Raw genomic sequence first — 15,439 nt, forward strand, 5'->3', positions numbered from 1 at the left:
TGCTACAACATGAATAAACAGCAACTGCGCTGTAATGTACTTACTCCAAGCCCGAAATTCTGCTCAGAGCCACATCTGCTCTGCATATTTTGTTCTTTCTTTCTTTTTGGTGCAGTGATGGCTACACGTGGAGCTCATAATTTGGAACACAAAACTCAGAATAGCTTAACCTTCAAACGCCTCATTTTAGATGCTGACTGCATGAGGACTTTATCTCTGTGCAGAACACATGGTTAACCTTAACTACTTGTCTGACTCAGCACTTAATCCTGGTCAGGATGGAAGTGTGCCATTGTGTGTGTGTGTGTGTGTGTGTGTGTGTGTGTGTGTGTGTGTGTGTGTGCGTGTGCGTGTGCGTGCCAGTATGAGGATTTGCTTCAGTGAGACCATAAGAGGCTGTTTTGGGAGCCATACTGAGTGTTGCATCTGAAAAGCTTCTCCTTTAGTCTGTCCGCATAAACTGAGTCATGATTCAAAGCACGAATGGAGGCTGGCTGTGACTCACACTGCACCCTTTGACAGATTTGGCGAGCACACAGACGCTCAAAAAGTCGCATGCAGCAGTACCTTCCTGTCCCCTGGAAAAGCACAGGAAGCAGTAGCGTGCCAGCAGCACAAGCGGATTCTGTTTGTTCCCATGGCCGTATCATCCAAAGGTGAAGCAGCTCGTCTGGACAAGACACCCCGGAAGTGGGATGGAGAGCTGCCTCTTCAGCTAACAGACAGACACAGGAGCCCTGCTGTTCTCCCTGCTGTCTCTTTATCGCGCTCTGTCTCTTTATTTTGACGGGCCTTTCCATCGTTCGCTGACACTCGGTTCTTTTGCAGAGATGCTCACACACTCACAAGCCTACTTAAGAAAATGCTTAACCTCCTAATCTGACTCTAGAGTTTCTGCTTCCCATCATACGACCAAAGATCGGTCCGAATGCAAAACATTATCATTTGATACAAAGCGCATATTCATATCAGATTCCTCATGATCTCCTCTTCCTTTGCTCTCCCCTCAATATTTAATGCACTGCTTGTCATTTTAATCACATACACAACTTCCAGCAGCACTGGCGTGTCAACATGTATTTTCGAAGCACTCGAAGTGCCTCTACTTTTCTAACAAGTTCAGAATTTATTTATTTTTCTCCATACATTGTATTAATATTTGCAACCTCACCAGGACTCAGAAATGTGCTTTGATTCCCCTCGTGTAGCCTGATGCAGATATAATGAGGCTTTGGTTTTGCATTAGACTACAACCTCCGCAGCCACTAAAATTAATAACTGTTGGCAGTTACAGAGGCACTAATATGACTCTGTGCCATGCTAAGGGTAATAGTAATAAAATTAATTACTTCAACAGGGTCAATGCATCAGTCGTGGCATATTTAAACCGATAATGAGTTGTTCCATGGTTTTTGATTTTCGTCTTCCATGCCCCCGTGTATTGATAAAGATCCATGAAGGTTACACCGGTGTTTGCCGGCTTTGGCTGAGGGCGCGCATGTGCTCTAGAGGTGCTAGCAAAGGTCTTAAGAGCTAATGAAAGATTGTGTAAATAGTGTGATGCCTGTCACTGGCATTAACACAGAGGTGAGGGAAAATATAGCGTGCAGGTGTTTAATATTAATTGCACGAGAATATGTACTTAGATGTTAGTGTTGGAATGAATTTGTTTAACTTTAGGCTTCTTGATCACCTTCTCTGCTTTCTTAACAGCCTGAGATTTGAATGGAAGTTGATGCTGTTATTTTTGCGCATTTTTGTACACTTTGGTGTATACGCAGTGATCATCTGCCAGTTGCTGTCTCACAGTATTACCATTTGGTCACATGGGGGTATGTACATAGGAATGGATGAAAAGCATTAGAGTAATTTTACATGTTGCACTTTTGTTCTTTTCCAACTTTTCTTGACATAAAGACACCATCAAAGGCAGCTGTTTTCCCTGTGTACTGTTTACCAGTGCATTTCCTCTTTATGTCAATCAGAGAGGACAAAGAAGCTCAACACAACTCTACACACAGACACACATTTGTAAGTCTTTGTTTCTCTCTTGTCTGCAGGGCAGAGTCAGAGCATAACCCCTGGGTGGTGCTAACCTCAGCCTTACTGACCCGCTGCAAGGGATCAGAGGTCAAAACAGACCTGGGTCAGCAGGTTGTCACCATGGTGAGATCTCTCTATAACAGCAAACACAAGCTCCCTGTGCAGGTAATCAGATAATACTCTGTATTTTTTGTTTGTGAACGTCTAGCCTTTTCTTTGTTGCAGTAAACTTGAAAGTGTGTTAAAGCAGTAAATCTTTATTTATTTCAGGAAAATTAAATTGATATGGAAATACATTCACCAAAGTACTGCATAAGAGTCCTCTTACTCACCTGTACCTCTGCATAAAATGAAAATAACAGCAAAAGAAAATTCATTTTTTATTTAATGCCAGCAACACCTTTCGCTCCAGTTAAACAAGGGCATGTTTACCACTGCGTTGCATCATCTTTTCTTTTAATAACACATAAAAAGCATTTGGAAACTGAGGATACTATTGTAGTGTTGAAAGTGAACTTTTTTCCTCCCATTCTTGCTTGCTGTGGGAGTTCTCTTCTTAACAGATCAGGCTTCTTTTGTCATATTATTTTTATTCAGCTTCAAAGTGTGCCAAATGTTGTCAGTGCTTGAAAGACCTGGATTGCAGACAGGCCATTTCAGCACTTGCGGCTTTTTGAATTCACAGCTGCAGAAGTATGTATGGGAGTGTCTTGCTGAAACAAGCAAGAACATCTGAAAGGCAGTATATGTAGACGGTACAGCAACATCAACCCTCCTACTGACGTATTTCACATACACAGACTAATTGCTGTAACCTTAAGAATAATTTACTGCAAGAAGCAAATATAATTGCAAAGCAATATCAATTATGTAATTATTATTGGTAGCACTTTCTATTAAAGCTCAATAATAAAGGGGTAATAGTAGTGTAATAAGTGGGAAACAAGCTTGTAGCATGGTAAGTTATTATTATACAATTACCAAAGTAATAACCATGTAATATCCAAGTAATATATGGTAGTAATAAATAAAAAGAAACAAAGAAAACCAGAAAACCCATACTCAAATATGATGAAACCAATCAGGGTAATTTTGAACCCCACAGAAAATAACTGAAGTAAACACAGATCCAGGCAGCGTGTCCCGAGTTTACCCCGCAGTTTTCTATACATGTTCAAAAGATCTCACCTGGGAGGCGCCCAGGAGGCATCTTGGTCAGATACCCAAACCACCTCAGCTGACTCCTTTTGATGTGTAGGAGTAGCTCCTCCAATGCTCCTTGCCCTGTCTCCAGGGCTGAGCACGAACACGCTTCACAGTAAACTCATTTCTGCCACTTGTATCTGTCATTTTATTCTTTTAGTCAATACACAGAGCTCCCGACAAACCGTAGGGTGAGGGTAGGAGCGTAGATCGACCAGTAAATCGACGGCTTCGCTTTCACGCTCTGCTCCCTCTTCACCACAACAGTGTCCTTATCACTGCCGAGACCAATCTGTCTGTCAATCCCACTCTCACTCCTTAACATTTTTAAAAAGCACTTATCAAAGGACAAATGGAAAACAATGGTGTGGCGTCATTAGGAACAAATTGAGTGGCAAAAGTCAAAAACTTGGACCCACCTATAAGGTTTAACAAAAACTATCCCTCTGGGGCACGCATGGACCCAGAGGGTCAGTAGGATGAGACTTTAATGGTGCCTTCACAGATATTAAAGTTAGCCATACCATAAGCACTAATGAACCCCATTACCATCTTTTGAACTGCCAGATACAAAACCAGCCGTTCTCTGTTTCAGTCCAGAGGATGCAGGTTTATTTTTGCACTTGTGGTAAACTGATAAACTGTGTTCACTGGTTTTAAAAAGAGTTTGTGACCCCAAGCAGTGATTTCCATTACAGAATCTGTTTTTAGTGCAGTGCTGCCCGAGGGGCCCAAAATATCGGTTTCATAATTGGTTTTCAGCCTTTGGGTACAGAGATTTCTCTGGATTCTCTGAATCTTTTAATCACAATGTGTACAGCACCTTCAGTAATAGCACTATCAAGCTATTTTCAAGAATTATTATTCTAATTATTTTTAAATTATTTGTATTTTTTTTCTTTCACAGAGTAGGTAACTCCTCCACATCTTTAAATCTCAAAGATTTGAATGTGTGTGGGATGTTTTTTATACTCAGTCGCGTCACTTACTTGTTTCTAATTAACCTAATTAGTCGTGAGCACCTCTGCCCTGTCTTTTCAAAATGGAGTTATCTAATTATTTACTTAAGCAGTACACAAGTTTTCCAATTGACTGTTATCCATAGTTTTTTTAAAACATATTTCTGGCATCAAATTCAACATGAATCAATTTTTTTTTTTTAGTTGTGTGTTCAGGTTTTTAACATTTGACGTGTCGTCTTTGTTATATTTTTACGTTTTGGGTTTTAAGTGTTTGCCAATTATTTCATGAAGCTGTTTTGTTGTTGTTTATTTACAATTCATAGTGCTCTGGGTTGTATGGGCATTTGTATTCCACTTTATGCTCCTACATTACTTCATGTGCTGTTGTGTTTAATTTATATGTAAAAGTATTCCAGTGATAGAAGATAAGCACTAACATGGGACTCTGATCTTTGTTTTCATCACTTACTATTTTAAAATTAGTATGGCTCCTAAACATCAGTTCATCTTTTGTCACCATTATTATATTTAGCTTGTTCACGCTCAGTAGAAACACGCTGCAGTGCCATCATTTTAACCAATATCTAAATACAGGAGGCTAAAGGTATTAAGCATGTAACCCACAGCAATGTGTTAGCATCAGCTCAGTGCTCTCTGCAGTGTACTATATGCACTAGCCTCCCATTGATATCTAACAGCTCCTAATGCTATTCATGCCCTGCTGAGCACCATGCAACTGCTAAGCCAAATGCCATTCTGTATGTCTAGGGCCAGCTGACTGTGATATTAGTTTAGCACTAATGCTATTCAGTGTGAATAGGCTAGTGTCTGCCAGCCTGTCTAATATTAGTGTGGGATGGGGGGGTGGGAGGTGGGGGAGGCCTTTTACTCTGTTCTGAGCAGCTTTAATTTGAATCTGCTGGAATGAAACCGGCAGAGCATGGGGGAGTCAGATTGCATTGTGATATCCGTACATTACTGGATGGGACTGTGTGTCTGGCGTGTGCATGTGTTTGTGTGTAAACCTTTTTAAAAGTATTAGGTGCCTCTACATTATATGCACATCGATTAACCTTCACTGTTCTCTCTGTTTCTGCTTCCCTCTTTTCTTCTCCCTTCCTCATTTTGACTCTGTCCCCTGATTGCCTTGTGCTATTCTCATCTCTGCCTTCGCTTTTGTCGTTCACCCTCTGCCTTTCATCCATTCATTTGCACATTTATCAATTCATCTTACCCCCTCCCAAATCTGTCTCTCTCTCTCTTTTTTTCAGTGTATTAGACACATAGCTACCCTGCTGCTCCAAAATCAGCCAAGCCTCCTGCAGCCGGCACTGAAACTGATGTCTGAAAGCGGTGACGAGCAACTGCTTCAGCTGACTCTTGATCAGATCAACGGCATGAGCACAGTAAGTGTCATTGTAATAGTCTGGAGAGTTTGTGTTCAAATGGAGACACAAAGGAGTTTGCTTTATGAACTGCAGATTGGCTGGTGACATTTTTGTTGTCACTTATCCTTTAAAATTGTAAAATGTAAAAAGAAAAAGTGCTTCACGGCTTCCTGGAGCTCAAGGAGGTGTTCCAGATTTCTTTTCTTCTTTTTAATCAACTGTTAACCCTTTAAAGCCAAGCATATCATAATTGATGCATGTGGTTTTGAGACTTCTACATAATCAGTGTGACTTTTTTTTACCCTCAAAAAATGATATAATTTGCATGACACATTTTCAATGACTAAATTGCAAAAATATGGCTAATGTAGCGAATGTGATACAAATTAAAACTCACATATGCAGAGTAAAGTTTGATATATTTTCATATATATTTTGTCTAAAGGTTCAATGTTGTGGAAGTTTCCATTCAATAAAGCCTGCAGACAAACGGTGAGCGATCGCTAACATCTTTTAATCAAAACAAGAACAAAAACCCAAGCTTGGTGAGAGAAGCCATCGCTGGGGCAGTCGATCAGTCTCTCCTGGCATGGCCCTGGGTTTAAATACTTCCTACAGGAACAAAAGGCTGTACACAGCTGTTTTCACACCTTTGGTCTTCCCCCAAAGAAAGTTCATACTCCCTTGCAATGTCTTACATTGGTTGAAGAGACAAAAGGCACTTCCCCCCACCCTGGGTTCTTTGTGTGTGAATGCTTCCCCCAAACTTCCTGAAATACAATCACCCGGCTGTTCAATGGCATGAATAAGGTGTGTGACATTGAGACATGCTTAAACCCAGTGGCACCAAAGCATTATACAATAAAATAATATGAATAATACATAAATGAAAGAAATTCCTCTACATTCAACAAACACTCCAATATCAAAAAATTAAAGATTTCTGGCAGTTATTTCATGGTTTAGGTTTTAAAAGGTTAAAACCCAAAAGTTTTCAGTGTGTAGTAATGGTGAAGAGCTCAAACTGTCTTAGCCCTGTCTGCCTAATAAATGGCTTAAAAAAGGCATCTAAATATCAAATTAGGTTAATGCGTAATATGAATTATTTGTTTATTAACCTTTATGGCTTGCGCTTTAGAAAAAAAACTAGTGTTACCCATTGTGTTTTTGGAGCCTTAAGGTTTGCCTTTTGACCAAAAAAGTGTGACTGACTGAGAATCCAGAGACACTGCATGCTGAAAAGAAGATAATGGAAAAAGGTCTGGTCTGTTGTCTGAAAATTCTCTTTCCCACAGTTTAAATTAAGTTCTGCTAAATAATTTCAACATCCTTACAAACCCAATTTCTCTACTTGCCAACTTGTCCTCTAGTTTTGGGAGGCCACCGTCAGATAAGAGCATAATCGTTCAAGACTGCGCAGGTCGCTCTCCACTGTTTCTTCAATCAGATAAGCAATTGTCACAAAGTGGGCTTCTCAGACCCAGCAGACCTTCTCTTTGTTCCTGGATCAGATAAGAGAAAGCCACACTATTAACTGACAGAGCCTCCATTAAATCAAACGATCAAGCTGCTATATTGGAACACCTGCTCTTAAACCTCAGTGAATAAGACAGCGGAACTGAGGAAAGTTAGGGTTGCTGGAAGTGGTGAGAGAAAGGATTTGTGATTTAGATGTGGGAAGAGAAAGTCAAATGGAGCAGGAACGGGTGTCGAGACAGAGAAATGGGATGAGAATGGAAATTACAAGGACAGCAAATGTATAAATTGTAACGTTGAAAAGGGACCCGGGCTACAGTAGATAGCACGCGGGAAAGACAGAAAAGATAAATCAGGTAGAGTTAGAGAAGGGATATATGAATGGAGGAAGACTGGTGGCGTGTCGCTGCTTTGAGAAATAATCTTACGTCTGCCAAGTAAAAGCTGAATGAACGGGGGCATGTTCGGAGCGGCACAGAACAGTGTTCATCTAGAGATAACATCATCACAGACACAGAAAAATTATCTTACATCTAATACATCTGATAGTGTGTTGGCTCCACGCTGCTCGCTGCTCATTGTCTGCATGTGCCTAGTGCCTTTGTGCATCCCTTCAAATGTGTGAGTATTTCTGTGTGTGTGTGTATGTAGGACTTGTTTTGATTTCTACATGTTTTCAAGTGCATTGCTTCTGATTACTTAAACTTGCTTTGAAGGTTGTGTTCACACAAATGCTATTGCAAAAAACAGAATTTTGCAAAAAGGACGTTGTGTGCAAGTCTAGTATGTTTAGGCTTTGGGCATAATGAAACACTCAGTCTGATTCAGTACCAGCGCTCCTCATTGACTGTATTTAAAATCTTAACTCGAAACTCATAATTTCCATTAGGTTACAGTAATTGAATAAACGAACTTAAGCTCTCGTGTGACATCGTGCACACGCTGAGAGCTGCCCACCATATTGGACGTGATACGACCAGCAGTTGTAAGGAAAAAATGTTTATTCTCAACTGGTCAGTGCTAGCTGTCATGAGGTTAAGGAAGTGGAGGCTGAACTTGTGCATTTGTGTGTGTGTGTGTGTGTGTGTGTGTGTGTGTGTGTGTGTGTGTGTGTGTGTGTGTGTGATTTGAGCTAAAAAGCACTTAGGCTTAGAATAACGTGCTTGTATAAATGAGACATGTAGTACAGGGCACTTTTAGTGCTCAAGTTGTGTAGAAAAGCACTACATAAGTACCAATCCATTCAGAAACTACTGATTTAACTAAGTGAATCACTGTAAAGCTTAAATTATTTGCAAATTCAAAACTTTCTGAGCATGAAGTGTTTCCTTAGTTTAATGGGGAGAAAAATCTCACATAAAGTACTGCAAATAGTTTCTATCCATGCAGATAGATTTGCTTTTGATCTGCCAAGGGTTTAAAATATCCAGCTATACAGCAAAATATTCAACATTTTGGTTTTGGTGTATCTTTTTAAAACATCTGAAAAGTTACTTGTAAAAATGCAACTTGGGCCTTCAGAAGGAATTATCTTTGTAATCTACATTATCCTTGTAACATGCTGTTAACAGTTTTTAAATGCTTGCTTGTTTAATGCCAAGAAGTTCCAATAACATTTATTAGGTTTGTGAATAATTCATAGTGACCGGAAAATATATATTACTGGAGCTGAAGCACAGCAGGGTTAAATTGTAAACTGTCCACATGGTTAGTTACCACAGCGTGAGCTTTTTCATTTAATTTGATTGTTAGCAAGTGCAAGATTGAATGTTGGCACTGGCCGTCTCCAGCGGACGTCCTCCCTTTACACTTCAGGATATTGCAGAGCAACTCTGCATCGACACTCTGAGCCTGTGGGAGAAATTACAACACCTGCAAAGTTTGGGGGGGAAAAAAAGTAAAGTCTGCATGTCGGCAATGATGATTCTCAAAATGAAAGTTGGGTCAGCTCATAAGGTGATGTTTGCCTTCTGCACAAGCCTGAGGTCCACAAGGAAGCTGGAAATTGCAGATGCACACAGGGATCAATCCAAAAACACTGCAGCAACAGAGGAAGCTGTTCATGCACAAGAACTCGAAGGGGACGTTGGTTAAAATTGAACTGGTGATGGTTCTTGGACTCAAGGAAATTTTTGACCACACCTTGTAAAGTTCATGTTGATCCACTTCTAAACGTGATGGCTTACACATACTGTTTCTATTTTAGCAGCTCTACAAATAGCCAGAACTTATCAGGAGTTACTGTGCAGCTGCTGTTAGCAGATCAGTATCTCAGGAGGAACAGAAATAATTGATTTTGGCTCAGCTTGATCAATCAGAAAATTCACTGAGTCAACAGCCTGTTAATTGACTGCAGTTACTGTTCAGTTACTTTTGGTTTGCATTTCATTGAGATTTTGTGTTTAGCCACGCTTTGTTTCACTCCATCATACTAGACAAGGTGCTGCTGCTGTGAGTTTTATTATAGTTCTCGTTTAAATAACTAGCCCGAGGTTGCTTTTTGGTCACAGTGAACTATACATTTGTTTGCATATGCCACTCTGAGTGATTGGCAGACTTTATCTTAAAGCACTGCCTACAGTTTTCTCCTGGCAAATAGCTTTGTATCTAGTATAAATCATTGTTTACATTGTTTTACCATCAAAACTTTTTTTGCCACAGCTGAAGGTCCCTGAGGTTATCATTAAGAAAAAGAAATTAATTTAGAGTTTAATTAAGAAAATGTAATTAAGGGAAATCACTTGACCTAGGAAGCGAATTCAAAACAGTAACTGATTCATCCACAGTGAGATATATGTATATGTGCAGATTTTCCTTCACTTTTCCTGTGTCTTGCGTTGCTGCTGTGTGGTAGGTGAGTAAATGGGTATGCTGAGCTCTGCAGGAGGAGACCACAGTGGGCGTTGGAGAACTAAAGAATGGAGGAAAGGAGTGGGAGTAGTGCAGATTATTTGAAAAGGAGACAAAGAAGTAGAGAGCAGGTTATGGAGAAGGGAATGTATTCTTGATGCCGAAAAATACAGTGGAGGCTTTTAATTCTCTGCTTTCACACTGTTCAAAGTGTCGACACACAAGTCTTCAGCTGTACTCTCTTCCATATTGTCCATTTCTCTCCTCCTCTTGAAGATGTATGGAGTTGGGAGGAGGGAGTCAGGAGTTAACACCAGCCTGACTAATGCGAGTTCTCCATTCTGTCTGTAAACACACACACACACACACACACACACACACACACACACACACACACACACACACACACACACACACACACACACACACACACACACACACTTATACAGATTTCTCTCAGTGCTGCAGCAGTCCTTGTGCCTTTTCAGCAGCTTATGTTTTTTGTCCAGGCTTTTCCATGATTCTACAAGGCTTACATTTTCTGTGTGGCACATGTTCGAGTCACAGTGACGACAATGGCATATTCAATAGCCTCGAAACTGCGGGTCTTTAGCCAAAAACCATAACATTTTCCATCTGAAGTGGCAATAGCAGGTTGTTTTGAACCGCGGCTGTCTGTGGCTCAGTGAATTGATAAAGTTGTTGTCTGCAGATGACTGGTTTCAAAAAGAGAACCATGTAAAACTAAATTTGCTTTTGATGGCTATGATATTTTTCTGAAATGGAAAAAAAAGTTGTGTATTTCTGCGTAGATCTACAGTACTGTGCAATAGTCACCCATCATTTTATTATATTTTGATACGAAATGGGAAATGGATACAAACATACATGGAAATATAGTATATAAGGCAAAAACAGAGTTTGTATCGGCAGTGGTAGTATGCTTGGGAACATTGTTATGCTGGAAAATTAAGTTGTTAAACCGACGTGTTCCAAACAGTAGGGTACATCTTTCGCCATCTTACAATGCTGTGATTGCAGCCATTCCCCAACTCTCTGTGAATGGTACTCATGGCCTTTGATCAGTGGGTTTTGGTCAGTGGTTGTTGATCAATGGTCATGAGAATTTGCATAATTATGTTTAAGGAACTGACCTCCCAGCCCATCGTTCCTTCAGTGGGCTGGTTTCAGGCATTATGCAAATATACTGTTTATAAGACTGGGGAAACCTGCAGTCAGCTGAGACTGAAGAAGTCACTTGGATGAGTGACGAAACGTTTCTCCCACAAAACGCTACGTCCAGATGAACAGAATCAACGTTTGGAGATTTACTTTCCTGGATGATTGAGAATGCATCAAGACAATTGTAGATCAAATTTCTTCCATTATGAAAAGATCCCCAACGCTATTGGCTGAGACGCTCCCCAAACCATGACAGTCTCCACTGTGTTTTACAGATGGCTGTAGACACTCACTGTTGTACCTCTTTCCTGATCTTTTCTGTACATACTCATGACAATTTAAACCAAAATTTGCACTTTATGCCTGTCAAACTGTTATTTGTGTCATTTTTCAACAAAATGTTAACAAATCACGTTTTTGCGACAGGCTGCACGTAACAGTACCAAAAGATGGCATTTAAAAATTGTCATTTTTAAATGCCATCTTTTGGTTCATCCCTTGTTTCATAGATTCCTGCTTTGTTTGAGTGATTCTTAGGTGAGTTAGATGACTTGACAAACCAAAAAACATTCTTGTGAGAATGGTCAGGTACTAGGTACAGGTATAGTAGTGAAAAAGTAGCCAATGTCCAAAGAAAAACTTTGGAAGACCTTCAGAATCTCTCGGGACCTATTTTACCACTGTAAAAAATTACAAGTAAAACTGTCTCATTGGATGCAAAATATAAAGACTCAAGACTTTTGCATAGTCATGTAGTTTCTGTTGGTTTGAGTCTCAAAAGGAAAATGTATAATAATTCTGATAGTTAGGATAAATAGGCTGTTGGTTGAACAAACCAAGCACTTTAGTGGTGTCTCTGAGCTTTGGGGCTGTTTTCTGAATTTTTGCTCATGCTTTCAGTTGGATTAGAAAATCGTAGCCATTGTGAGGCTACTGAACCACTTTAGAGTAGCCACATTAGCCACAAGTGACCCGTTTGGTTCCCATGTGAAATTTTCCAGTAGCCAGAGTGCCTTCCAAAGCCTGACAGAAAAACAGCCAATCACAGGAGTGGCTCCCCAAACGCTGATCCAGTCTTGCCAAAATGATTCTGTGAAAATATTCACAGAATCAAAGAAAAGATGACATAGCCTAAACTAGATAGCTAGCTAGATAAACATGCTGTGTAATGCACTGCTACAGTGGTTTGTGGGTTTACTTGTGTTTACCACCCAATGATGGGCCAGTTTTAGTGGTAGTGCTTCATCTTTCTATCTTTTCTTTTTTGAATTTATTAACAGTTTTAATTCGAACTTGTGCTCCCTTGTGTATGTTTTTAATCAGTTAGAAAGAACTCAAAATCCCGTTGAAAGAGTTGGATGCACCTTGTCCATCTGCCCAGTGTAGTGAGGACAAAAGGGGCATGTGTGCTTGTGTTTGATTGAGTGATTATGTGTCTAATTGCTTGTTTAAGTGGGCTTGTTTACAGCTTTTTGTACCACATTGAACCTATTAATCTAGCTCTGTTTGCTTGCAGCTCACTGCGTTGATCCCTGAACTTCCTCACTGTGTGTGTGTGTGTGTGTGTGTGTGTGTGTGTGTGTGTGTGTGTGTGTGTGTGTGTGTGTGTGTCTCCTCGTATGCGTCAGAGCCCACTTTTATTTTTATTTTTTTGGCTTTAAAGCCTCTTCTTCTGTCACTTTCAATCATGTTGTGCTGCAAGCAAGAACTGTTTGGTGTCATTTGTGTGTGCGCACACTCGGTTTGGTGCACCGCTAAAGCCTGGGGACAGCTTGGATGGAGGGATAGGAAACAGAGCCTGGAGAAGAAGAAGAGGAAAGGAGATAGTTGTGTGTTGTCTGGCATTCCAAAGAAGCTTTATGATTTAAATGATAAAAGAAGGCTGGGGCCATGCATTATGTATTAGGCATTGTACGTGTTCAGTAATTCCAATTAAGCTCTCAGCTGGGTTTAGCTCAGTGAGAAAGAGCTGAGAAGGACGTATACAAGAAATGAGAGACATGCAGGGTAAGAAAGGCAAACAAGAGTTTAAAACACTGACCAAACTAATCAGGTAACGTTCAGTGGCCTCTCGGAACAAGCCAGGAAAAGACTACCTTTTTTTTTCCTTTCGTCTTTGACGGCGCGAGACAGCAAGAAATGAGAAGGTAATAAGAGCAAGAGGGGGGTTGGACATCTGATGGCTGCAGCTCGATGTGTCAGTTCTCTTGTCACGCTGAGTGTTTGTTCACTCACTCAGAGTGCACACCAGCTGCGGGTGCGAGCACACTCACAGGAGACAGAAGATGCCTCTTGTTTACGCATCTCCGAAGAGAGAGACTGGGTGTTGTTTGAACCCTCGAAGACGGGCCTTTAACCTGATATAGATGCAACACAGCTACACCCCTATGCACAAAAATAGATCCACCTCAGGACAGGTTTTCATGTTCTCCGAGCTGTTGACCTGTGATACAGAAAGAAAGGCATGATGGATGTATTCCCTGCACAATCAGATCCTATTCACACTGATCTGTTTATTAAGACAAGACCTGGACAGACTGCAGGGGGAACTCAAGAACTCGGTGAGAGAGAGGAGAAAGGATGATGAGGGAGGAAAGGGAGAGGGAAAGAGGCAGTATATAGTCACATATACAGGTTTGTCAGAGTTGCAGCAGATGGCTAGCTGTGGAGCTGAGTCAAAGGATGATGTTGTAATTGCCTTTCACATGAAGGATCTGAGTTTAAACAGATGTTGTGGCAAGCATTCACACTGCCAAAGTGTCCCTGAATGAGATCCTGAAATCCCACGAGCTTCGCTAACCACTGGTCTTCTACTCAGCCTCACTTCTCATGCAAACATTTGCAGACCACAGGTTAGAGAGAAAGGATCACTGCCTCCTGTTTAAACACAACACAAGCAAAAAAACAGTTTTATATGCAGTTGGAAAATAGATGCAGCTGCATTGGTGGGAAAAAAAAATATTTGGAAAGGTTTGAGCGAACAGTGCTGTTCCTCACTCTTGGACAGATGATTGGATGGAGACCAGATGCTTTGAATATGTAAAACAACACAGTGTATACGGTATAATGTATAAGAAGGATAGAAAGATTTAAAGTATTGATTGGTTTTTATTATCTGCAGCTTTTTTACAGTAGGGATAAGCACTTGAATGTGACACAGATGTTTGTGCTGTAAAAAAAAAAAGGATATGCCGTTATCTGCTCCACTTTGATATCAAGATTCCCCTCCATCCCTCCATCTCTCAGGTGCTTCTTCACATCTATTTCCAGCTCAACTGTCAATCCAACAATCCAACTGACTCTAAGACTCAAATCTGCTGTCTCTCTTGACACTGTCAAACAGTAATAGCCTGGGAGGTGTGTGTGTGTGTGTGTGTGTGTGTGTGTGTGTGTGTGTGTGTGTGTGTGTGTGTGAGTGTGTGTGTGTGTGAGAGAGAGAGAGAGAGAGAGAGAGAGACAGACACCAGGCCTGTGCTCGACTGATGTACTCGCTTTCTTTTTCCTTGCACAACTCCCATAACCAGGAAATGCAGAGGAAAACATGATTTTTTTGTGTTTATTTATTAGATTCAGTGTTTGTGCGCGTGTTTACAATATTTGCATATTTCTGTCCCTACACTGGTCACCGTGCACAGGAGCGGGGCTAGATCATTGTCCTCTAAATTCGTACACATCTCATGCAGCCACAACCAACTGCATCTGATAATTAATTTGTGTGTTGTAATGCTAATCTAGTCTCCTCTGCAGGTATGATATTTAGAGCTTCCGCAACTCTGGCGCTTTTGTTTCACACTCCCCAGTAGTTGATAGTGTGCTACATATCAGTCATAGCTGATAAGGTGTATAGCTTATTTTAGAAGCCACACGTTATCATCATTGCATTTGCTATAGGCGTGAGCTCTCATTACAGCCAGGCTCCAGCAGGTTATTTCAGTGATTAACAGGCTTTAAGGTCCAATCAGATCAAATCTGAGGTTAATCGCACTTAGAACATCAAAAGGCACTACAGAGCTGCAGAAGATGACGCCTGCAGACTTATCGCGGGTTTATGAGCCCCTGACTTTTTTTCATACCACCACAATGAGGCTGATAGATTGGGTTTTCATTGGTCAAAAATATACTGGTTGGCATAACCTGCTCAGGATTAATTGTAATGATCATAATCAGATAAAAATCCTTATCAAATACATCTCACCGGACGATTAATTACATAAACCTTGCTAGTGCTGGGGTGGACCACATTTTCCTTCAGTACTGCATTAATTCTTGACGATATAGATTTAACAAGGTGCTGAACACTTTCCTCACAGATGTTTGTATGCACATCCATGATGT

At 40.7% G+C, this 15,439-nt stretch overlaps 1 protein-coding gene across 1 annotated transcript in view; it reads left to right on the forward strand.

The window, feature by feature from the left end:
• Positions 1 to 15,439, forward strand: part of nbas (NBAS subunit of NRZ tethering complex) — a 176,526-nt gene that overhangs the window by 157,544 nt on the left and 3,543 nt on the right. The window contains exons 51-52 of the mRNA XM_004541960.6: positions 2,061 to 2,208; positions 5,480 to 5,614. Coding sequence (XP_004542017.3) covers positions 2,061 to 2,208; positions 5,480 to 5,614 — 283 coding nt within the window. The remainder of the gene's footprint in view (positions 1 to 2,060; positions 2,209 to 5,479; positions 5,615 to 15,439) is intronic.

This window comes from Maylandia zebra, linkage group LG15 (assembly GCF_041146795.1).
Source record: "Maylandia zebra isolate NMK-2024a linkage group LG15, Mzebra_GT3a, whole genome shotgun sequence".
Classification (NCBI taxonomy): Eukaryota; Metazoa; Chordata; class Actinopteri; order Cichliformes; family Cichlidae; genus Maylandia; species Maylandia zebra.